At 39.8% G+C, this 26680-nt stretch overlaps 1 protein-coding gene across 1 annotated transcript; it reads right to left on the reverse strand.

Annotated features, from left to right (window-relative positions):
- Window positions 1-842: 842 nt before the first annotated feature.
- Window positions 843-26597, reverse strand: LOC149874775 (methyltransferase-like protein 21E). Its single transcript, XM_090022514.1, has 5 exons — window positions 23745-26597; window positions 23073-23159; window positions 9849-10006; window positions 8167-8284; window positions 843-6614 (listed from the first exon to the last, which is right to left on the reverse strand). Exons 2-5 carry the CDS (start codon window positions 23143-23145, stop codon window positions 6211-6213), a joined length of 753 nt encoding a protein of 250 aa, XP_089878640.1. The 5' UTR covers window positions 23146-23159; window positions 23745-26597; the 3' UTR covers window positions 843-6210.
- Between the last annotated feature and the right edge of the window lie 83 nt (window positions 26598-26680).

Genomic DNA, 26680 nt, shown 5'->3' on the forward strand with positions numbered 1-26680 from the left:
ACTTAAACATGTAACAGCCGCGTCTTGCCAGAATCTCACTCTCTCTCTTACCGGATTTATTGGAGGTAATTTATAATGATGGTCATTGTTACCTGGAGTACAGGTAAACTTGCAGGTTGATAAGAGAGACAAGAGTCAGGTCTGCATTTGGAAGCAACCCTGATGGTCTGAAGAATCTCACCAGAGCCTGCATCTCAGGCCAAAACCCAGACATTGGTCAGAATGTGTGGTATCCTTGGACCCTGTAAAGACTCTTTATTCTTCTATAACTTAAGTTATCCAAAATGTTAATACCATGTTGCCTCCAACATTTTCACCCAACTCCTTCAGGCTAGTGCCAATGAGAATGTGTCTACACCTGCTCTTAAAATGAAGAGACGTTGATAAGGTCATGTGATGCTGCTCATGCTGTGCCCTCTCACAGGTGTGTAGTATTTGGCACAAGCTGTTTGCTACTCAAATAGCACCAGTACACGAGTGACATTCTTTGAAATGCCTTGGCAGGTTGGAGGAGGTCCCTGCCTACTCCATGTAGCTACTCCTGCCAAAGACAGATCGGGCAGGAACATCCTACCCACAGCCTCCACTGAACAGTACAAGTTCTCTTGAACCAGTTATCAGAGGCAAAAGCCAAACTCAGCCAACTTCTGGCTGAAAATGAAGCCCATTCGCTTAATGGAGACACCACATAATTATATAGTAATAAGATGAAGCCAAAAAGACACTATACTCATATGGAATTAATACTAAGATACAGTTGTTCATTACTTCAATGTTTAATAGCAAAACACAAACATTTTAGTAGAATTCCCAACAGACTAGGTTGAGAATATGTTGCATGATGCCAAGAAGAATAAATTGCAGTAATGTTTTTATAAATAAAGAGACAATTAAAAATAAAAACATTAACGATTGAAATGCAAATTATTTAAGACAAGGTAATGCTAAATACTGCCAAGTTGCTTTATATATATCATTGTTTACTAGGTAATTGTTTGATTGGAATTCACAGAAGATAAGGTAAAATTGTATGTCAAACCAGTTGCCTGGTATACTTTAGTCAACCTTCATCCCCATAGCCTACATAATCAAACAGTTATGCTTCTCTAGCAATTCCACAAAAGTGGGGCACTTTTACCTAGAAAAATCTACTGGATTTCATTGCTTTCTCCTTTTTTGAGACAAGTATGAGCTATATAGTTAACACCAAGGATTTTTAGGTTAGAAAATAGATGTAGTAGCTATGTACAATGTGAATACACCCATAATTTAGCAATCCAAGCACTCGTAGAAACACTTGTGATTTTGTGGGCGTTGTTTACATTGTTTTGTAATTGGAAAAAAAAATTCTGGTCACTGTTTAAGCAACCATAGAAGTTATAGCCGTTGACGAACTGGCTCTGAAAACTGTAGTCTATGACATTATTCAGAGAGGGCAACTCAGAGAGGGCTATAACCAGGGAACAGAAATAACTCCTGTAATCATATCCAGTATACAACTTCTCATTGTTCATGGCTGATAAACTGGCAGTCATAACACAGGACAAAAGGTCACAGTACAATACTTCAGATAGTCACTAGGGCATTCTAAGGATGTTTCATATGGCTTTGCAGGCTACAGTTGTGAGAAAGGAGAGTAACTTTACAATACAGCAAATACCAGGTCACCTTAGGAGTCTCATCCTGAATCCATTTTCTGCGCAAGTCTTTTCCCGACTTCAAAAGGTAGTTCAGTCTGTGGACAGCCTAAAGAACTGAGTCCTAAATCAAGAAATAATCAGCATAAGCAACCTGTCAAAAGCAGCTGTGTTTTATTGCTTTTTGTGTAAAAAAAAAAAAAAAAAAAAAGCTTTCCATTTTTGTCTTGCACAAAACTTTTTCTTCTCCAAAGAACCTTCCACCAAGTAGGCTTCAGTTTGGACATAACTTGATCATTTCTTTCCTAGTAAACACCAATACTGTCCATTCATTTGACCATGAAATGTTTCCAAGCAGAGCTGAGCTGTGGAATGCCAGGACTGCAGTCACATACCCACAGGAGTTAAAAGGATTCTAGAAATGACAGAGAGTCTCCCATATTTCATTTGTTTTTCTATTAAGAAAATTTCTGAGCTCTTTTCCTGATGCAGAGCACCTTAGAAACAAATAGATTTGCTAGGATGGAAAGATTTCCATTATTTCCTAGAAATTCTGAGCCATTAATTTTCTCCCCAGCCAAGTCAACCAGCCCTAGACTTTTACTGTGCTGTGCCACTAGAAAGAGAAAATGAGATTATGGTCCTTGCTCTCAATATCCCTCGCTCACAACCCACCTGAACTGTGCTTAGAGATACTAATTGCTTTAGGATTAATCACAAAGCTCCCTTCTTTGCTGGCTGTTTACAGCTGAGTTGTCTCCTTTGTTGACATCCAACATGTCCCTGAATCACAAAGAAAACCTCAGGAACATGAAAGGCAGTATGTTCTAGGGGAACAAGGGCAGAATTAAAAACAAACTCATGATCCCTATATGACAATACTGGCTTGACATTCACAGGTCTTAGTCAAGCCACTTAATTTTTCTCCCTTCATTTTCCTAGCCATAAAAATATATATAATAAAGATTTCCAAGATAATATAATAAATGTGTGTCACAAGAGCAGTAATTGTGATTAATATATTTTGTAAAGCATCCTAAACAAGTGGCTGAATTAAACAGAATTTAAACTACTCCTGGTCACATCAAAAGTTGTCATGAATATTACAGCTGTTGAGGAAAGCTATAGTCTCTGATAAGGAGAGATCTCCAGTCTCTGGAGGAGGTTGGGGTCTGTAGGGATAGAAGTGGCAGGCTAGAAGCACCTGAGTTGCATCAAAAATCAAAGATCTGCCCAAGTTTAACAACCCATGGAGCTAGGAGAGAAAAGGTATGCCAGTTTCTATAGCCTATGGTATAAAAGGAGGGATATGTTCATCAACAGTTCCAAATACCCTTAACTCCACAGCTTGAATGACCAGGTGCTTGTTCACGGCCAAATCTAGGGTCAGTCTTTTGCATAAGACCAAAGAAGGGCTCAAACTCATACCTCAAGAGCCACAACAAGGTGCCTGAACTGCTCTGCCACCAAAAATGTTGTCCTTGTCAGAACACTTGTCCTTGACAGAAGCTTTCTAAACTCTCAGCATCAATCCAACACAAGAAGCTTTTCTGCACCACCAGCATGGCAGGAGCTTCAAGAGCTCATGTGCTTACACAACAAATCAAGAGCTTCAGTAGTGTCCAAAGAACTATCCCACTCTGCTCCCTACATCTGATTTGCTTCGTGCATACCAGCGTGGCCACATCAACCAGGAATCTATACAGTTAAGGGACAAACAATTAGTTTTTATGCTCATCCAAAATAATTTTAACAGTCTCTCTATGACAGTGATTCTCAACCAGGGTGCCAAGGCACCCTGGGCTGCCTTGAGATTCTTTCAAGGGTACCACAGCATGCCATACAATGTTAGTATTGTTAAGTGTACAAACAAGATTTACACAATAAACCTAGATATTTCAAATAGGAATTGATGGTATTAAAATGATTCTGGCCTTCTGTGGTCTTCCTGAGTTCTTTACAACAGAAGTGCTGTAGTATTTTTCTGTAGTTGTAACCCCCCTTGTACTATACAAGGGAACTTTTCAAAAAGTGTCCATCTTGGGAAGGTCAGTGAGACCCCCTGTCTTAAGCTTGGTGGGGTAATGGTGGTGGCTGCTGGCCCTGGGGGGGTGTACCACTGAAGGAGAGGAGGTTTAACCAGGTTTAAGGGTGCATATGGCAAGTGGGATCCATGTTCAGAGAGAACTCTCTGTGAACAGGGCAGGGTCATTTCTAACTGCAACAGACTGTCCTGTTGAAAACGTCGACTGACCAGGGTTGGGTGAGCTCTGGCTCCTGCTGGCAGAGGGCAAATCTGTTCACTGTGCTGAAAACTGAAAAGCGTTGAAGGGAATGTTAATAACATTTTTCTCAGCCAGGCAAATATGCATCCTGCTCTGGGTGCCTTCTGGAAAGAAGAAACAAACAGCACAAGTATACTGGATCTATCCAGAGGCTTCAGAGAAGATGGATTCAATCTGCAGTGAAAGCAGTTCTCAGAAGTTTGAATAGCCCTTGTAAGAGTGTGGTAGATCCTGCATAAGCTGGAGTTTCAGATGCAAAATGTCAAGAATTGATCATCAAAACCTGAAACAAAGTGAAGAAATTCTTAGGGATGGCAAAACTGCAGCCATCCCTAAGATGGTCTGCAGCTTATTCATCACTGAGGAACAGTAAGATGTTCATATATTGTGATTTTTAATGTTTTCTTTGTAAGATTTTCATTTATTGCTTGCTGTCCACTTGTTGATGTAGTATTAAGATCATTCTAGACTTTTTTTTTCTATTATTCATTATTAGTCAGAGACTAATTCAACTACACTGGGGAGGTGTATGTATGCGTGCATGTACACCTCTGGGTTAAATACACACACACATCCCTCTGGGTTCAATTTTACACACACACACACACACACACACACACACACACCCCTATTTGTATATATAGAGAACCCAGAGGGTTGTGTACTTAATATTGCATTTAATCTGGCATTTTCCACGGGGGTGCCTTGAGTCTAAGAAGATTGAGAAACAGTGCTCTATAAGCTATCCAGATCCAGTGGTGGCAAACTCAACTGGTCCTATGGGCCAGAAGTGTGGTGTAGGGCTGGTCCATGGGCTGGATGAATGGTGCATGGCCAGCCCTGAAGGCCAGATCAGGCCCACAGACCATTTCATCCATCCTCCCCAACCATGCTGGATCCAGCACACATGGCACTTGCTCAAGCCAGCTCAGGACTGTGTTGCACATGTTGTACATGCTGGGCAAGCCCAGGACAAGCACCATACACAGCACCCATTGTGCCTAGTCAAAGACCTGTGCTGCATACAGCACCCTTCCCAGAGCAGCTAAATGGGGTGCAGGGGGATGTGTCACATGCAGTGTGCATCCCACACCAGCTGGTGTGGGCACCACAGATCCTGTATGAAGCACAGATCCCAGACCACCCAGGGCAGAGCCAATCTGGCATGCCATATGCATTGTGTGGGTCAACTCCAGACCCAGGGGCAGTACCAAGATCCAGAGGATGGGGCTTCCCAGGCTGCATCCAGCCCACAAGCTCTATCTTTGACACCCCTACTTTTTGGCATTTTGGCAGAAGGCATGGAAACGTGGCACCTCACAGACCAACTCATACAAAGAAGTATAAGCTTAGGCTTCATTGTCAAAGTAATCTGAAGCCTATGAAAGCTCATACCTCCCTGAATGAGTTAATCCATAAGATAACACACTGCCCTGCCTTCTGCCTAATTTCAGACCAACATCGCTAACTACCTCTCTCTATTTATGGCATTGAGCAGTATCACATTGTTGTGCTTTCAGAGACAGATCCACAGTGGTAGATTTTGAGAGGAGCAAAGCTCCAAGGATTGGATATTTTTAGAACCAGAGCTTAGTTATATGTTATAATATCCTTATGCAATATTTTTCCCAAGTAGTAAGTTGCTAAACTACCTGCTTATCTTAAAGTCCATTCCTGATATTACTCTGCTGTAACATCCTTGACATTTAGAAAGTACAAGGAAGGATGATCAACCAATGAATCATAGAAATTAGACAGAAAGTATTTAGTGGATCACATTCTCCCCTATAATCAGTAGGTACTTGTTCACTATTGTACTTTTTCCAGTCAACCTTATTGGCCTTTGTGAACTATTAAAAGAGAGACTCTTAACAGTGCAAATCACAGTGAGGTAAGCAGAGTGCAATTTGATACCACAACTTTTAAAAACAAAGATTTTACTGTAGCATTATGCTTCCTATGGTCTCCAATCTCATCAGGTGCTGTTGTAAACTGTAACTAAGGCCTGTTGGCAACAGTACTACTGCTATGTGGAACATTTCATTCCGTAATATGAATACATTTCTAAATATAAATTTGTCTCTAAGTTCCACTAGTTGGAAATTCAATTTAGCATTTCTTTCCAGATATATAAAGGAATTGATATTTTGCTTATGTCATAGCATCAGTTTCCTTCTAAAATACTATCCACTAAGGCTTCTGCAATTGTTAAAATAGAACCAATTAAAATAACTAGCTGTGAAATATTCTAGTCCCACCAGCACACACACACAATTCAGGTTGAATTATCATACTTCCTTTCTGCTTTTTCTCATGCCCTTATACAATGTTATGTTTAAACTCGGGAAATCAGACAGTACCTCCAGGTCAAACAGTTTCTGAAATCTGCCTACAAACTGATTCTCTCTGTCCAGCCTAAATCTCATAGCCCATAAAATAACAGTGTTATCCTTGCACAAGTGATCAAAGGTGAGGAGGAGTTCATCAAGGAAGGGATGATAGTACACTACATCAGCAGCCATGATGTAGTCAAACTGACATGAAGACCAGGGAAAGTTCTTTTCTAAATCAACACCCCATGACAGCTCTTTGACTTGTGGTTGATGCTTGCATTTCATTTTTGTGTTTTGAAGAATGTTGTACTGAAGGTTTCCAACCACTTCAGGCAGATCAGTGGCAGTCACATATGCACCTACAACAAAGGACAAGTTATATTAACTGCTGAATATATTTTAAGACTTGAGCAATATCTGTACAGAAATCATTTTGCACAACTCATTGCTTTTTCCAAATCTCTTCAAATATAGAGATATAATATACCTATAAAAGTTCACAGTATTTTTTAATCGAAATATCTCAGGTTTCTCATGCAACATACATATACACACAAACATACTTCATTAAAGTATGCTTCTGCTCAGCAAGGTGACTCATATAGCATGGGGAAGGTGCAGAAGAGAGGGTTCTACATTTGTTTCATCTTAATATCATCTTTTATATGAAATATTTTCTTTATGTAGATGGGGTAGAGCAGTGGATGTAATGCACTTTGACCTAGTAAGGCTCTTGACACTATATGTAGACAGACTGGAAAGAGTCCAGTGGAAAGCAAAAACAAATTAATAGTAGTATGGAAAGCATGGTTTATGCAGATAGACTGAAAGTGCTATGGTTATTTAGTCTCCAGAAAAGAAGACTGAGGAGGGATTTGATAACAGTCTTCAAATACCGAAGGACAGTTATAGATAGTATGGAAGCAGGCTTTTTTCTGTGGCTGTACAGGACAGGACTAGGAGCAATGGGCTTAAGTTGCAGCAGAGGAAATTTAGATGGAGGATTAAATTAAACTTTTGGACTATGAGGGTGGTCAAGCATTGACTATCTAGAGACGTTGTGGAATCTCTATCCTTGGAAATGTCAAGATCAGGTTGGACAAACATTTGACTAGGATGGTTTAGTCAAAGACAATACTGCCTTGAACAGGGAAGAACTTATGAGGTCCCTTTCAATCCTACTTCCCTATGATACATGTGAAGAGATGGAATTTTCCATCAATTTTCCAGCCACCTGGGGATCTGGCAGTCATTCTAGTTTATTTTCTTCTCATATAATTTCAAAATAAAAGGCTCTTCAATTACATTGGAATGGCTAGTGATTCATTTTGTTCTTATTAAAGAACAAGCAATCAGGAGAGAAATTATAATGGGCATTACTTGAGTCAACATGGAAGACACAAAAAACAGAAATGGCTTTAGCTACCAAAGGGTTACATAATTTACTCCTGAAAGAGACCGCACCTGAATTTAACTTCTAATGCCTCAAACTTCCTGCCATGAAATAAAGTTTTATACCAAAAACACCTTATTTCCATCTTCTGCTTAACACTGGACAGGACATCAGCCTCCTCTACGGAACCATGAGACTGGAAGAGGTTTCCTTAGCCATCAAGTCCAGCCTTCTGTTTTCATAAGTCACCATTTATGCAAGAATTCTCTAAAAACACACCTTTGAACAGTCCACAATCTCCCATATAAATCTATTTGGAAGTAAAGGCCAATGACTCTATACAGATCACAGCAGAACAGATTTACAAGGTCATTGAAAGTCTTTCTGAATTCCTCCTCTTTGTTGCTTTCAAATATATTAGAGGAACTAAATAGTTTGCTGTACCCACCAGTTGCAATAGCTACCAATATTCATCTTAGTGAAATTCCAACATTAGCAAAGCAATAGCATGTACTTACCAAGTAAACTGGCCACTATAGAGACAAGCCCTGTTCCAGCTCCAATCTCAATTATATTTTTATCAACCAGACTGTACTGTTTAGAATTTGTTTCCAAAAAGTAACACAGAACGAGAGCCTATAAGGGTAAAAGAACAGGAAACATATTAAACAAAAACTGCACGCGCACACAAAAATCACTGTCCTTTGTGAAACATGCATATAGGTTTTTTTAGAAGAAAATGAAATGTTAATGTAATTGAATTCATGTCTAAGCACAGTCATAAGACAGTCATTTTCAACTCCAGCTTTTTCAAGAAGCTACCACCCAGTCATTGGAGACTCTTTCTCCCATTCATTCCCAGCCGTGGATGACCTCGGCTGGTTCTACTTCCTCGTTTATGGAATAGTATAATCAGTTACAGCCACTGAATAATACCACCTTATACATCAGTAACATCCAAGATTCTCAGAGCATTTCACAAGTATCAGATATTGTCATGTGACCCCATTCCATCCTCCCCTGTCCTATAGAGAAGTATCACTATCCCCATTTTATGGAGGTAGAGCCTTTAGGCACAGACTGCTAGAAAAATTTGCCCAAACTCACCCAAAAAGCATGTGATGGAGATAGAAATAAAACCCATATTTCTTTATTTTCACTTTCATTGCTCTTAGTGTAAATTTCCAGACATTAGATTCTGCTACAGCTGTCTGCCAAGTTAAAGAGCCCTCTCTAGCTTCCTTCCCATCCATATACCTTACAGACTGTGATCAAAGTATCCTTTTAGATTTGCTTCTTTCCCTGCTTCCCACAATTTAACCTCAACATTTATTTAGCGTATGTGGTTTTAGCATATAGTTTCAGCCATCTTAAGGAGATGTCATCAGCAGTGTGAAGAGCTTGAAAGCCACCACATAGCATAGTAAATGGACATGAGTCAATAATGTGGGACATGGTTTGATGAGGAGGAGCAATGTTACTGAGGACTGGTACTATGGGAGTAGAGTGGGGTGCAATGTGGCCCAATCCCCCACAAAAAGGCAGCCTTTGTGTGGGGTGGTTTCTATGTAATAGTTTAGTTCACTGGTGAAGCAAAAATTACTGCCTCTATTTCATATGCAAAAACAGATTGGGGCAAAAATTGAGAACTATTTCCAAGTTCTGGTAAAAGGTAGATGCCACCTTGGGTACAATATTCCCTTGTTCCCATGAAAAGGGACAACAAATGAGATTGTTGCCAGTTCCTCTTATCTCCTTGAAATAGTGATGACTAGTTGGAAAGCACTTAAGTGCTCCAAACTGTACAGAAAAGCTCTGTTCTTTGTTTCATTTATCAAAGGTTAAGAAGGAAATGAGAGGCATTGACACAGACTAGACTTTAAGATCAAACAAACTGAATTTTCTTGTCTCTCAAGAAAGAGAGAGAAAACGCCTTTATCTAAGTCTTCAGCAAAGAAACCAGGAAGCCCTGTGGACTCAGCAAGTCGGTGATTAATTCTATGGATGCAAAGCCAGTTCCCACTGACAGAGCTAACATAAAAGGATTTCTGGGTTGCACAGCAGAAGCAAAGAAAATGCAGAAAAACATTTCCCTTGATTTTACAAGATTCAGCAAACAGCACTGTTATGTAAAGCAATTTAAAATGCTAGAGGCTTTTAGTGCACTAAACAGCAATAATAGTGCATAATAATACTGTACCGATGGCCACACTACTGCCCCATAACAGTCAGTGGCTTCTGTAATTTTTATCTGGTGGCCAACAAAGTGAAACATTTCCCAGGACTTGTTAGTTATAAGAGCAGGAGAAAAACGTCTTCTCATGATTTCTACAACTAAATGTTCATCTTCATTTTTTCCTGAAAGTAAAATGATAAAGATCATATAAGTAATACAGATGAGTAACAGAAAGATGACATAAAAGCTATGGCTGTAATCTGACAGTTCACCTAATTAATTACAACCTTGACTTCAATTTTGATAGCTCATGTAAGACAATGCCTTTTTTCTCCTTTTGCTAATGAAGCTCTTTACAAAACATGTAAAGAAAACTATCAGAAGGGTGATAATTTCTAATTTGTTTAAGCAATGCAAAGGGATGTTTTAGGTACTTTTCTAAGAGTGGCTGCCTTGTTCTTGATTCTTGTTCTGTTTGTATGCTTCACTTTTCCTTCCTGTGCCCTTTAATGTCTCAGCCTTCTAAAAGTACAAAAAGGATCACAATATCATCTATAATGCTGTCACTGAACTTTTGAAACAGATATTATCAGCACAAATTATGACAGCCAGGAGAAGAAAGCACTGTTGTTGAAAGGCAAACCTATCCATCCAGCTCATCATACCCTTGTACATTGCATCTTTCCCCTTGGCTAGATAGCCCAAATATCTTCCTTGTTGCTACGTGAAAGATGTTTATGACAGATGACAATCCAGGGCAGCTTTCGTCTACCATAGGCTGTTGTGTAGTTGAATAGATAATTAGCTTTGATTGTATTTTCATCACAATGGCATTATGGAATATTGTGTTGCAATGGCCATGTACAGCCAAATAACGCTAACAGATCAACTTGCATTATAATCATATAATTATGCAATACTGGTGTAACTACCATAATCATAAAAGACACAGTAATTATCAACGTTATATACACTAAAATGTATCTTTATTTTTTATAGGCTAAATCATGTGAAAGGTAGAAGTTCCTTAGTTAATTAGTGGGAGGTTAGTTAGGTAAGTGTGCCAGATTACAGCACCTTGCAGGGCTAGCCAGAATCACTTTGCTGACTCATTCTAGTGTCATGTCAAGCAAATTCTCATAGCTGAGGTAAGAGGGGTTTGATTCTCCTTCAAAAGCAGAAGGAACAGGAACAGATTTTGAGGATATTGCAGTATGATCTTATTAAAGGAAAAGCTTAGAAGACAATCACATTCAGAAAGAAACTTGGGCAGAAGATTGTTCATTTTTTCTTTTGATGTTTTTAAACAATAAAGGAAATCCTTGGAATGGGACAATATAGACCTTATACTGAGTCTGCATACTTGATTTGGAACTAGAAGGACAACTTCTCTTTAAAGTAGGTCTACTCAGTCAGCTGTTCAGTTTGCACTGAATTCCATACATTTTAAATAATAGTATTATAATGCTTGGTCCAGAAGCAGTAACTTTAACATTTTGTAGAATTCATTCCAGCAATTCCTAACACATGTTAAACATAAAGGAAGAGATAAATGCATGAAATTTCTTTCCTTAATAAGTTTTTAACTGATTAGAAGGGAAGCAGCACAGGCAAATGTTAAACAGTACCTAAAGTTGAGGACCAAAAAAAAAAAAAAAAAATGAAGACCATATTAAACTGGAACTGCAAGAGGAATACTGATAAGTTTAGTTTAAGAACCCAAACAAGAATTTAGCCAGAATGATAGTACAAATATTTCTTTTAAATGGAATACATAATGAACATAAAGCAATCAGGATTTAGTTTTAGGGCTCTTCCATGAACACCTACAGTTGCAAAACATTCTCTCAACACCTTCCTGGTGCAGTGGGATAGCACTGATTCAAAAGGAACATTGCCACCTACTGACTCATGAACATAGTTTCCTGAGGAAAATGCTTAATTCCTTTTAAGTATAACTTGACCAGACCTTATTCAAAGTTTCAAGATCTGACAGAAGTACAACACAACACTACAGAGCATCAGGGTATGTAAGTGTGCTGTGTCCTATAACTCTCGGTTGGATCAGTACACTGCAACATAGCATTTGACTTAACAATATTCAGCTCTGTAATACCATGTTCTTCCCTCCTACAGAAGCTGCACACTCTTTCACCTACAGAGTTTACCATCCACATTTACCATTCAAACCCATTCCTTGTAAATATTTGAACATCATGTATCAGCTAGAGAAGCTCTGAAGTTGTGGCTAGGTCCATGTGGCTCTATAATTAGCTGTCATCTTGGGATTAATGAGCATGACATCTGGACAGATAAACTGGCCTGACTATTGTATGGCACTCTAGTGATGTAGTGCTTGCCCGAGAGAAAATAACAATTTAAAAATGACAACCCACACAAATATGCCACACTTTTCAATTACTCTGTTTAGAAATGAGCCTGACTTTGAGCTAGGCAAAAGCTCTCAATAATTCCACTAACACTCTTCAGTACCTGGGCTTAAATTTTACAAAGTGACAAGAGACTTCGGGGTCAAATTGACATACCCCAAATACATCAGATTTTTATAAACTGCTGAGAAAAAAACTTCTGATGTCAGAGCCCTTTCAAGCATGTGTTGGGGCACCCAAAATTACAATTCAGGCCATAAATTAAATCTTTATTTACCTATATTACATGTCAATAAAAGCATAGTCATCTAGCTCAAAACTATGGTTCTTTGAAATGCATTGTTCACATGCATTCCCCCATTATGCCTACAAGTCTGCCCATTTCTGAACACCAGTACCCATTGAAGCAGCCCTTGAACTCCACATAACCTCACACCACCTTGTGACCAACAGCACAAAAGGACAAGGCATCCTCAAGCAACACTGCTCCTTTGCAAATAAACAGTCCCATGGGGGCTCTATTTATCCAAATCAGAAAGGCAGAGGGGAGGCATGTGCAATCCACATGCACAGCGCATCTTGAGGAACCACAATTACTGATGGGTAAGCAACACTTTTTTTCTTTTTAAAGTATGATTGTCCATAAGGATTTCACCCTCAGTGAGGAACAAGCTGTTGTTTAACTGGTGGAAAACTAGTAAGGAGGAGTCAATCCTACTTGATCAGTAGTTGCAGTGAAGACTTGCTGAACTAGAATCCAACATGGAGTCCTGTACTAAAAGTAAAATGTCACAGGCATGAAATGAGTTCTGTGTTACTGTTCTACATCACAGTTTGGTTTCACCAGGGTAAAGTATAGTTTAGGAAAGAGAAACAAATAATTCACTAGAGGAGATGACATGAGGAAATCTGGAACCACTTTAAGTGGATATTTTGGATGAAGTCCTAGGATAAAACTGTCTTCATGACAGAGTGGGAGACCTATGAGGAGTGTCTCAATAGCTTTTGCCATTTCACCTAACCTAATGATTCCCAGACATACGTTAATTGTTGAAGGAAACTAGTTATCATCCAACTAGTACTATATTAATAACCTAGTGCAAGGGGGGAGGGCGTGGGAAAGGGGAGGGGGGCACAATGCTCTGAACCTCAGCTAAACAGCTCCTTCCTAAAAACATCATCCATTGATCAACCAGTTTGTCAGGTGTAATAAGCTGGGTCCTAAGTCAGGATCTAGCTATTTTCCTGAGAAACGCAGCTGGACAGAACCCATACAAGAATGGGTAATTAAGCGAATTAGCCAGGACTGAAAGCCAAAACTACTTACGCTGTGCTAAGGCTACAATGGTGACACAACATGCTCATTGCCCCTGCTTTGTCAAAAACCTAGAGTGAGCTTGCTAAGGCATGGGATCAGCACATGGCATCAGCACAATACAGCGTGAGGAGCTGAGGGTTAGAAGTGGCTCCCTCCAGCACTCTCACAGGGGTGACTGGGTTACCAGGAGGTTCATAGGATCACAGGAAAACAGGGCTTGAAGTGACCTCACAGGATCATCTAATCCGCCCTCCTGCTCAAGGCAGGATCATCCCTAAGGGAATCATCCCAGCCAAATGTCTTTCTAAGCTGCTTCTGAAAATGTTCAAGTATGGAGAGCCCCCAACTTCTCTAAGGAGCCTGTTCCAATGCCTGACCATCCCATAGTCAAAAAGTTCCTCCTAACCTCCAGCCTAAATTCCCTATGCTGCAGCTTGAAGACCTTGTTCCTAGTACTGTCCCTTACAGACAAAGATAAAAAACCTAGCTCCATCCTCTTTATAATCACCCTCCAGGTATTTGAAGACTGTTATCAAATCACTCCTCAATCTTCTCTTCTCTCGGCTAAATAATCCTAGTTCTTCTAGCCTTTCCTCATAAGTCTGGTCTTCCAAGCTTCCGTCCATGTTTGTTCTCCTGCACAAGGCTCTTTCCAAACTGTCCACATTCTTCTTAAAGTGTGGGGCCCAAAACTTCAAAAAGGGACAGAGACCTCCAGGTGAAACCTCACCAGTGCTAAATAGAGTGGAAAAATCACTTTCCTTGATTTACAAGCAACACTCCTGTTAATACAACACAGTATGCCATTGGGCTGCTTCTTTCTTTTTTTTTTTTTTGCAACAAGAGCACAGTGTTGGCTCATATTCAGCCTATGGTCCACTGTAACCCCCAGATTACAGTCTCTCTGCACTACTGCAATCTAGCCAGTCATTCCCCAGACTGTATTTGTGCATGTAGTTTTTCTGCCTCAAGTCTAGGACTTTGCAGTTCTCCTTGTTGAATCTCATCTCATTGACTGGGGACCATTTCTCCAGCCTATTTTGGTTATTCTGGATCCCAGCCCTACCGTCCAAAGTGTCCACAGTTCCACCTAACTTGGTGTCATCTGCAAATTTGCTAGATGTGCCCATGATCCCATCATCCAAATCATTAAGGAAGATGCTGAACAATACCAGGCCCAGTAGAGATTACCTTGTACTCCTCACCAAAACAGTTCACAAAACACGTGCATCTGGACTACAGCACCAATCAGGTACTAGAGTAACAGGTTGTTGGTGCCCACAGGGAACAGATCAGTGGCAGTGATTTGGGTACCAATGCTGTAGTTCCTTCATTAAGGAGCAGAGCCAAGTCACAGGTGGACAATGGTTGAAAAGTAGTGAGCTGGTGTCTGCTATAATTAGACTGAACCCTGGCCTGGAGGGAGGGGGCTGAACAAGAAAAAGAAAATTGACATAACTAAAAAGCAAATGCGTGGCTGTATACTGCTCAGCTCAGAGAGTGCATGCAATGCCTTTTTTGAAGGAATATAGTTGTATAACATTTTGCCTGAAAATAAGGGCCAGCTCTTTTGAAATATTGTTGTCTAGCAAGATCCCTTTTACCTTGTTAATTCAAAGTTGTAACTTCTTCTATATTTTCATCTTCAATAATAACCTCTAAATTACCTGGTTATTGAGATATTTACTATATGAACATATTGATTTAATTTAATAGTGGCTAAGAAAAACAGACTGAAAGAAAGAGAACAGCTTGAAATTAGCTACCACACAATCAATGCTCAAAGAGTTCTAAAGAAACAATGCTGAGCCATTAACTGTAAATATTACACTTCCTGGTGACAGAAAAAAAGGTAAAGGCCCATTTTGACAAACTGGGCCCAAAGATGAGAACACAGGATCTCTGGCTCCATAAACAGACTAATTGCTTGCATAGACTGATTCGGGTACTGACCTGGGATGTCAGAAGAAGCTAGACCCCCTAAAGTTACAGTCAGAGGATTTTAAATTTATAGGTAAGACATTCGTGTAAACATACTGCTTTTTCAGGGCCAGTCGAGAAAAAGAAGAATCATGTGATTCCACTCCAGGACAAGTAAAGCTACATGGCCTGATGCCCAAGAGAACGCATAGAGACACACCATGAAGGGACCGGAGGTAGATGTAGCCCTGGGACCGTGGGGAACAAAGATGAATTACTATTTTAGTAACACAGACATATACCTCAAAAGCTACTGAGATTTGTTTTAGATATGTTTATTATATTTCAGATATTCATTTTAATCCCCTTGATTAAAGAAATTTTACCAAACCCTCACAGGGTCTATTCCTGGGAAGACTTGAGTACCTACAACTGCCACTGAGCTTTTTCTCTCTCCCTGGATCAGAGCCTTCTCATAATTAGTTCCACTAAAACCCGTGCAGACCAAAGGACTCCCCACAAATGTAAGGACAGCAAGATTGGGGCCCAAGCTCATCATTATTCTGCCATTTTATATGTTTTCTACATGTCTCTACCAAGATCTACTGAAGACTGAGGGAAGAAAAAAAAGAGGTGAATACTAACCATGCCCTTGACTGACCTGGAAAAGTTCTCAAGAAAGGCTTTGCAGAAAAGGTGAAATATAGCAATTGTCAGACACACTTGCAGAAATTACCAGAACACTAAATCCTTCCAATGCTGAACACATGCCAAGAGTAAACTTGCTACTTTCAAACTATATAAAAACAAAGCGTTTTTCCAAATAATGACTTTTCCCAGAACAGCACTACCGAAGGGTTGGCCCATTGGCTGTAAGGGGTTAACACCTAGCCCATGGGCTCAGGCCAGCCACAGCTCCTACCACCACTCCTGCTGCTGTTCTGCCACTCCAACTTTCTTTCCTGCACCCATTTCTGGGGGTGGGACAGCATAGCACTTGGGTGCTCAGTGCTGCACTGTTCATGCAACGAGTGGGAAGAATGGCAGCAGTTAGTCAAAGGTATCCCTGATCTCTCAGAAGGTGGATGGTTCTGACCTAGACTACCAGAACAATTTTTCTTGACTTAACTACAAGCTCATTAAAGGGCAAAGTCAGTACTACTGCTATGGTGGTGCCTGCAAAGAGGGAACTGTACCGTTAGATTTAGGCTAATAAGTGCATCTGTGTTAATTTTGAAATAAATACACTGAAGTACAACAACAGCAGAGAGCATTTAAATCTAGTTAAGATTTATGTATTTTATTCCCCACAATAAAAGAAATGTAAACACCATACTCATTCAACATAATGGTTGAAGTATGCATGTGCATAGAACCAGAAATGCCAAGTCACAATTCCCATGGCAAGCACTGCTGCTACAGTGATTGATTGTACCCGAATCCTCAGCTGGTATATCCAATAGGAAAAGACTTAGCAATCTGATATGGGTATTCTGTTTCCCTTGGTACCCTGACTGGAACTAGGCAGTTTCAGTCCCAGTTTCCTGGCTGAATAAGGTCCAAGAGACCCTCATACCCACTGCTGCATAAAACAGGCTCAGTATTTTACCCAACCAATAATCAATTGTAGCTTTCACTTTTAAGTAATTTTTCAGCTAAGAACTATCTAAAGATTCCAACCAGATTTAAGACGCCATTGTGCCATGCTGTGTACAAACAGAGCAAGAGACAGCCTCTTCCTCAAAGGATGATAATATGAAGTTCATAATATAAACTTTAGTGTTATTATTGTTGTAAACAGACATCACATTTCTCCCAAAAGAAAACCTTTCATCTCAAGGCCTATAGATGTACAAGTTTACTGTCCCACTTTAAGTATCTGTGAAGTATGCGAGAAAAAAAAAAAGCTAGCACTTTTTTCCCAGGACATCCCTGGGTGTACTTGAAAAGCTACAAACAGATGCTGCATTTCTCCCAGGATAAACTATTTTATCCCAGGATAAAGTGCAATTGCTTAGATGTCCATCATCCCACAATAAATCTGGAAAACATTCACAGGATAAGAATTACTAACAGTTTATCCTGAAACACGGCAAAGTGCATCTGAACAGTTATCCCTGGATTGTATAATTGAATCAATAGCAGAAAAGCAGAAGTGTATTTAGAAGAGTACTCAGGCCTAATTGAAAAAGCAAATGTGCATTCACACCAATCCCAGGATATGTCAGTTCCAGGACAAACACAGGCGCAACTTGCCTAGAGACAAATGCAACATCTGTTCCTAACCTAAGTCAAGTGCAGGTCATTGGAGTTACCCATGAGTCGTCCCAGAAATAAGCCTGTGAGGCTACATGCTCTTGCTGGCCACCTACTAGCAAAGGAGCAGCAACACAGCTTGGAAGGGCTATGTATATAAATGTCTGTGCTATTCTTGTTTGGAGCTAGGTCAAAACCTAGTACAATCAGGGCTGCCTCAATTAGATGTCTGTTTACCGCCTAAGACAAGTATAGGGTTGGGAAGAAAGTGTCGCACCCCTAACGTCGGTGCACCCTTGACCTGCGAGCCTGGGTCAGCACGACCGGCTTGGCACGAGGAGGGGGATTTATGACCGGGCAGGTGGGTGATAACGGTGAGCAGGAGTCAGTATGATTTAAACACAGCGTGATGGTTTCACAAAAGATTTATTTTACTTATGCTTCTGATGTGCTGCAGCGTAGGCAGAGGAGTTGATTTATTCAGTTACAGCATGCAGATATCATGTTACCCGGCATTTACAGGGTGCTAAGACAGTTGCTTCCGAGCGATTCATATAAACCGTTGCAGTCTGCAGATTACTAAGAGCTCTTGATAAGAAAGATAACGCCAAAGATAGAGAGATAAACAGACCGATAAGATGAGACGGGGGTACACCAGAAAGATAACGTAGGCAGATAGATGCACGATCTGTTCTTCTTGAGTGTATACACGGTTCTCTGCTCTCTGCTTTGGGCAGAAGTTCCTTCAAAGTTTTATTTGACACAGGTGACCAATTACTATACACCAATCATAAATAATTAATGAGTTAGCACTTGTGCTTTCTTTGTTTGCTCAGGTTTCATAAAAAAGGGGGGTTATTTTTACTTGGGTGGTACTGGTTCTGTTTGGTCACAGGATGGCGCGCATAGTATATTTAATTTTACAACTTTACTAAAGTCAGCTAATCTCGTTACTATAGGTACTTTATTTTTTGTGCTGGGCTGTCAAGGTCAGTTTCTCTCTTTTGTATGAAAAGCTCAAGCCATTTGAAATCAGGCACAGATAGGGGTGTGTATATGCAACACTGTTAATACAGAGGGATAAATTACAACCACAGAGTTTGCTGTGTTAGCCTCTGACCTTTTGTCATCGGCATCTGAAATCAAAGACTTTGATCTTTGACAGAAAGTAATTTCATTTATGGGCTTGACATCTCTAGAGTTAATCTGAGTTGTAACTTGAGTGCTGGGCAGTTTGAGTCGTAACTTTAGTCCCAAACACGCAAAAGACCCTCAACTTAATTTGTTGATTATTTTAATTTGAACTGGCTAGTTTGTCACTAACATACACTAAAGCTCAAGTTAGCACAACCAGTCAACTATTAAAACAAAACTGATGTGTTACCCATCTCGAGTCTTTAGGACTCAAGGTTAACCACAGTCTGTCTATGCTGACTTGAGGTTGGTTTGTGTCTGGCCAAAACAGATGACACTAGAAAATTACTGCAAAATACCTAAAGGCATGAATTTAAAACACAACTATTCCATCATACCTTGGGTTATCTAAACTCAAGTTAACTCAAACTTTTAGGTAACTCCTCCCAAGGCAGAAATTGATTCCACAGGGGGGGGAAAAAACCCCACAAGCTAGCTAGCATAGTGCAAATATTGTGTATTTATGTAGTTTATCTTAATTCATCTTGGAAGTGGTTTGAGCTGAACCAAAAAGGTACTTTTAGGCCATGTCTGCACCACACATTCACTACACCCAGGAGGTGCACCTTCAAAACTACTCCTTCCCCACAACTAGAAGCCATATCCACCCCAATGGCACTGGAGGTAGATAGTGTCAGCTTGAGGCTACACATGTCCATGGCTGCTTCTGGGTGGGAAAATACCATGTGTGAAGTAGTGAAGAATGTTTGGGGGTACTACTGGTGGGCTTTGTAAATTTGCAGTGTCACTATGACCTATGGGTGCCTTTGTGTGGTTGTTTAATTGACTTGCAAAGTAGATTAAACTTAAATTGCACAAAGGCATACTTTGTACACTGTTCTACATTCCTTATTTCTGGTGTGGTCTCTTTGTGTAAACAAATCCTAACTCAAAAGCAGTTTGCTCAAATTTAAAAGTAATTTGAGCCAACAATGCAATGAAGACAACCTGAGGTAGAATGAACAGTGTGGTCATTTGCAAACCTATTACTGCTAGGATTTAAATGCTATCACGTTATACCTTTAAAAATTTTGTAGCAGGGATTAACCAAAAAACAGATCTGAAAGCAATGGGGTATCAAGGAGAGAGAGGGCAAATCTCTATTGCAAGCTTGCCATGCTCAGCAAAGTTTCTCTCAAAAACTACTTTTCTACATCATGATGAACTACATTGCTCTTACCTGAAGAAAGAGACTTTGGGAAACTTAGAAGAGGAAGAGGGAAAGGCAGATGGAAAAAGACTGAATTAGAGATTTATATTTAGTGTAAATAAACCTTTTCTTTACATAACATGCAACACCCTGAAAAGTCAGAAGTTGAGTTAATAATTAAGACTTTAGAAATGTTAAATATTATTCAAGCATGAGCGAATTAATTTATAAGCATGAACTCAATAGACCACATGGAAATTGTTTATTTTTCCTACCCTAAGACTGATCAACATTATATAAAATGCATTTTGTCCCTTAAGGTACTTGGTTCAATTTACTCTGTGAACCTAATAAAGTTCTGTCTTCTATTCTTTCTTGTTCTATATTAAAAGGAACTAATAACTGCTTGATTAGTTCATATTTGGCACAGTTTTCTATTGGTTCTCGTCTGTCCAGGAATACAAATTCTTTCAGCTTTGTTTGGAATTTGTCTGGGAAATTGAAGCCATTGTTGCCTTAGAAATAAAGGGTGAGTTATAGAAGGAATTCATCAAGCAGTAGCAGCTGTTTACAGTTGGGAACAGTGTGCCCCTTAAAAATGCTGAGATATGCAAGGGGTTACCAGATCAGCATTTTCTTAGATATTTATGGATTAGAAATTGAGTTCTGGCCAAGCCAAGTGATACACTGTAAAGTCTGCCAGTGTCAAGGACTTCAGTTGCTTCCCTACAAATTCTCCTTCCAAATTTAATTTTACACACTGGTCTGGTGTGAAATTAAATTAATTTGGGGGTGAATCCAAGTAAATAAAATAAGCATAACTAAGAGCTTTAGCATCACATTATGAGGAAGACAGGAAGAGTGACAGAGACTAAGTAAGTAGCCAGGAGAGCAGGATCTGGGGTACATCTGTTGAAAACTGGTGCAACAGGGGAGACAAATCTAATGAGATGCTGAGACATGGGGGTGAGTGCTGAGACTGGCTGTGAAAAGACAGGGGGCAAAAAGCCAGTTGGGTTTTGAAACTGGACAAGGAGCCAAATGAGTGAGACTTGGAGTACACGGTAACAAGAAGCAAATGAGAGGCAAGGAGCTGTGAGGTGGGGAGAACAGAGATAGGCAGTGGCAATGTGGGGGATGTTCATACAGTGAATGGAAAGGAGACTAGTTGTTGCGGGAAACAGCACTTAGGTATGAGGGCTCAAATACAGAGATTAAGACCGTAAGAAGAATGGACAGGGATGAGGAAGACAGAATTAAGATAGGTTGAACAGAGTGAAGCAGAAAGGGAAGAAATTTGGGGAAATAGGTAAAAAGTTCTCTTCCTATTAGGATCAACACGCACCTCTATAACCTGAAACAGAATCTGGTCTGAGTCTCACTCTTCCTCTGCTGTCAGGAAATAACTAAAACCCACCAGCAACATATCCCATCCTCTTCTGGTGTTGGAATATAGAAGATAATCTACTCTTCCTTTTAGTTACTGTAAAGTCGAGTGTCAGATGTCTCTATGGTGGATCTAAAAGGTTACAGAGCTTTTGCTGTGTCGTGTGTGTTGATCTGAAGCCACACAATGGCATTTGGAGGGTTTTTTTGTTTTTCAGGGGTGGGGGGATTGGTTTCTTGGGAAATGACATATGAAGAATTACACTAGTGTGACAATGTCAAGACCTCAGCAATTAAATAAATCCCTGAATTAACACTACCTGTGTAATTCAGTTCCCTGGTGCATGTGTATTAAGAGTTTTTAATGATATAACTACTTACTATTTTTCCATAAGACTACCTTACCCAGATCACAGAAAAATTAGCCAGAACTGTGTAGCAAAGGAAGTTTTCTGTTTGATTCTAGCCTCTGTTGCTACAGAATTAGAAAATGTGTAATGAATGAGAAAGGGAACTTCAAGAAATAGATTGTTCTTTATAGTTAAAAGCAGCTGAATGCTGTCCCAATGAATGAATGAATTCTATCCCTGCTTCTGCTAGCCTTTCTGAGTGATGTTTTCTTTTCACAGGTGTGTGTTTCCTGTTTTCTGAGAGGTCTTCTATGGTGTAGTCTTCTGTTGTAGTGGAGGACGAATAAGATCAACTGCAGGCCAAGAGCCAGAGGTTGCTCAGGACAGTACTAATATTTCAGGGGCATCTAAGGCCTCCACAGATGGCTGGGAAGGGCTGGAATATTGGCTCCAGGCTCTCCCAAAAGCTTCTCCAACTGCCTGCATCTGAGTAAATGTGATATGAATTATAAAAAACTTAAGTTTTGAAGAAAAATCATCATGACAGGTTTTCAACCCTAACAATCAATTTACATTTTGAAAGCTCCTTTCACAGCCAGTTCTAAAATATTACTTAAAAATAAAGAGAAACAGTCCTCTGCCTCGTTCCTGATATAAACTTATATTTTAGTGGTTTGATCCTTAAGGAGCAGAAAGTCTGCAGCCACTAGTTATGGTATGGCAGAGCAAACCTTGTTACCAGTCTTATGAAAATCTCTCCAGAATAGGTTTGAGTCTGTACAAAGAGCAACTGTGCTTGAATTAATGATTTTTTTATCTAACTAACACCCTGCATTGAGGCTCCACTTGAATATCTTGATTGGCAGCCACAACTTAATTCACCAGAACCAGGAACAGGCAACCAGCCAGAGAAAGAGTGCTGAATGCTTGGAAGTTGTCAGGCTGAATTAGCTGACCTTGTATAACATGAATCTCTTATGAGACTGCAATGACCTTGTCTGCCCTCTACATTTTTTTATGTAAACATTATTAACAGTTCCTTAGGCAAAATGGGCATGAAACTATCCCATCATGAGTAAAACAACTTTAGCCCTCAGTCTTCTAAAGTGTAATAGAAAACACAGTGAGGTAATTAGTTGTCAAAGGCTCAGGTCAGGTGGCAGGCAAGGCAAGGTGGCACCTTACAGGACTGGCTCAGAGTGTCATGAGCTTTCACGAGCAACAATCTAGCATCTTAACCTTCTACCAGAAAGTATTATATCATACAAAAAATAAACAATTTACCTTCTTTGTAATCCAGTTTTCTTCTCAGCTTAGATGACAAAAGACGATTGCGCTGTGATGGTATCCTATCCATATTGTGTGATAATACTAGATAGATAAAACATATTTACTGAACTATCAAAAAGGACAATTAATTATGTGCATTACATGTACATATGGGTGGCTGTGTGTGTAAGAATAAGGGAGTGCATTCTGTGCTCAAAAAAGGCGTCAACTGAGAAGCATAGCAGCCAAAATTCTGCTTAATGGAAACTATCAGGAATACACAGCTGAGATTTGCAAGGAAAAGGTAAGCCTGGTTAAAGTGAAAATCAGTTTTGATACTGTCAAAAGAGGAGAGAAATTATAACGGTTAAATAGGCTCTTAATATTCTGAATGAGGAATATTATTTTGTTTCACTACACAATCATTCTAAACATGAAAACCTTTTCTCTACTTCTATAATTACACTATAATGGGTACTGAATGAGAACTACCTGCTTGACTTTGAACCGTCCTTTACAAAAATGCTTTTAGTCATAACACTAATGAAATAACTTTTTGGTTACTAACATTCACTGTTTAATATAAACAATGACAAGGAATTCAGATCAAACAGAATACACTCCAAAAAGTCGGGTAGCAGGAAATATATGTGTCCCATGTCTATTATAAGGTATCTATCAACATACCTGAACCTTTTTTTCTTTTAGCCTTCCAATAAAGGAGGAATTACAAGAAGTTTTCTCCACTGGCTTTTCCTTCAGTCAACTCACCAATATCCCCAGAGAGAAGAGGTTGTGTGTGTTACATTCTGTGAACAACCCCACATTAAACGAGATTAATAAATCTCGACAGCTGCAGCATGCGCAGAAAGTAAGTGCATCATGTTATATTTCCAAGAGAACTCTGCACTCTTACATAAGGGAGGGGAAGATTTCATAACAGCAAGAGATCCAACAGCACTCCAGCCAAGAGAAAATGTAATAGGAAAATTATTCACAAAAAAATAAGATAATGACACAAAATAGCAGTTAAAAAATTCTCACTTGAAAAATAAATAAATGTTTAAAAAACCCAAAGAAAACCAGACCATTTTTTTTTAAAGACAGAATTCTTTCAGACATTAAGTGCCATATTTTTAAAACAGCAGAAATGTATTTGTAGGCACTCGATTGTGAATGTGTATTAAAGATAAAGAAATGTTCCAAATGCATCTCTAAGATCATTAAAAGTATTTTTCATTATCAGCTCCCCTGATCTTGTCAAAAGCCCAAATTCTATCACTAGACCTATAGGGATATCTCTGAAATTTCTCTCCTTTATTTGCAAGTTAGCCTGCAAGCTCGTCAGAACAAGAACCATTTCTTACTCTATGCTCATATGTTTCTAGCACAGTTAAAGGACTTTACTATACTTAGCAACAGCAATTACTAGAGAGCAGAGACTTTTCTTTTTATTTGGGAGCAACCAGCAAATGGAAAAAAACAACAACTCAGACTAGGTTGAACACTAGAGATATATGCAAAACACCTCTTTGAAATAGATATCCACATTGGGAATACATGCTTGTGATACAGGACATCTTCTATAAAAGGTATTGCTGGAGAAGGTGTTTACTAATGTAAATATCGTGTGTGAAATGCTAGACTCTTTGGAACCATAAAGTTAAATGAAGCAAGGTTACTTTCATCATTCTGAGGTAGATTCCATGTTAATTGTACGTTGCGTTGACTGCAAGCTTTTTAATGTTTTGTCGTCATTTTCAGCTATGTAGAAATATGGAAAGGGCACATATATAGGAAATGAGGCGATGGACATGTTCACTTGCTAGTACAGAGACAATAAGGAGCAATAGGAGTGCATCCAAGAGCACTGCTCCCCAGCTGGAGTGCCGCAGTTGCCTCAAAGGTATGCTTACCAGCCAGTGGGCGACAGGGTGCTGCTCCTTTGCTCCCCTCTGCCCCCTGCGAGGCTATTAGTGAGGCAACCTCCTTGTTACAACTGCATCCACCAGATGCTGGCAGTGGCATCAACCAGACAGCCTCTCTGCCACTGAGATTAGGAAGGATGTCCACAACAAATGGCAACAGCAGCAGCTGTTCCCACTATCACCATAAGTACAAGATTACTAGCTACTGCCAGTGCTCCTGTGGTGATGGTGCCAGTGGCAAGGCTCCACGACAGCTTGCCATAGCTGGGCAGGCTGTCACAGAGCCAGGAAAAGCAGACTGCGGAATTTCAGGGGTCCGAAAGATCCTCTGTAGCATTGCTACAACCGTCCATACATTGCATGTGGTGCTACAAGACACACTGCTACAGGCACTAGAGGTATGTGGGGCCAAGGGCATATCAGGCTGTGTGTGGCTGGGGGGAGTGTGCAGCGGCAGCGCTGGCAAGCAGCCAGAGCATGGGGGGGGTGGGACACGGACAGTTCTGGCCACAGGTATGTTCCCCTTTGGAAAAGGAACCTTTTTGTAGCACTGCAGCTGGCGTGAACATTCACTTTTTGTAGCACTACTTGGACACTTGAAGCACTACAGATGGATGTTTAAGTTTCCATTCAGAAAGGAGACCAAGTAGGACCAAAGCACCAATAAACTTTGTTTCTGAACACAAAACCTAGGAAAAAATTGGACATAGCGTTAAAAAGATAGAATTAGACCAGTTTTACCTTATCTGCAATTCTCTCATAGCATGACCCACCAGAACAACTACTAGGTAGCTCTCTCCACTTTGCTTCTTGACCTGGTAGTTTGCAAACACATTTTCCCATTACCAACCCCAGACTTCTAAAGCTTTGAATGGTTCCTAAACTTGCAGAGAATGCTACTGAAGTTGGAAAAACACAGTAAACATAGCTAGGGAAAAAAGGGAGGAAGGTATGTTTCAGACTAGCAGGTGCCTGCTATGAGAAAATAATATAGGAAGAGAAGGAAAAAAACAAAAAATTAAGAGACTTGTATTTTTGAAGCAGTCTTCATTAATCAGAGAACTGCTGGGAAGTGACAAACAGAAGGACAACAGAAAGGGAAGGTTAGGCAGAAAAAATAAAAGTTAGAGCAATTTAGATACTTTACATAGTAGCAAGTAGTGTTAAGTTACAAGATAGTTTTAATTCCTTACTACACGTGATTTTAGCCTTCAAGAGGCCGAGAAGCTGATCTTGGCCTTTTGACAAATCCTGCCATAACAGAAGCCATAACACTTCTGAAGACAGATCATGTTATGCCATTTAAAATGTAATTATTATATAGACAAGTAGGACTCTTACTGCCACTTGGCTCTCCCATAAACAAGATATTCCATTGGGACTTATTCCGCATCAAGAATGATTCAGCAAACAATATACTTCTGAAGAAGAGAAAGCAAAAAAGTACTGGCTGAACTGATTTTGCTTCTCCCTATATTAAGAAATTACATAAGTCACTTGACTAATTTTGCTTAAGTAGGAAATTGAGGGAATGAGAAATAGTGACACAATACAATTATCTTACATTACTCCACAGTAATTTCAGTCTTATGTCCAGTTTTACATCCCTAATGCTGAAATCTTCACTTAGTAAAAAAATAGGACTCACAAACAACTGTGCTGAAAAAATGTAGTTCAAGATGATAAAGATGTCTG

This window comes from Crocodylus siamensis, chromosome 1, assembly GCF_052110815.1.
Source record: "Crocodylus siamensis isolate JL-2025a chromosome 1, ASM5211081v1, whole genome shotgun sequence".
Lineage (NCBI taxonomy): Eukaryota > Metazoa > Chordata > Crocodylia > Crocodylidae > Crocodylus > Crocodylus siamensis.

Coding starts and splice junctions, on each gene's coding strand:
- LOC149874775 (XM_090022514.1), bottom strand. CDS start 23,145: ATGGATAGGATACCATCACAGCGCAATCGTCTTTTGTCATCTAAGCTG. Junction 10,007..23,072: donor AAAACTGGATTACAAAGAAG/GTAAATTGTTTA, acceptor TTTTACTTTCAG/GAAAAAATGAAGATGAACAT. Junction 8,285..9,848: donor GGGCAGTAGTGTGGCCATCG/GTACAGTATTAT, acceptor TTACCCTTATAG/GCTCTCGTTCTGTGTTACTT.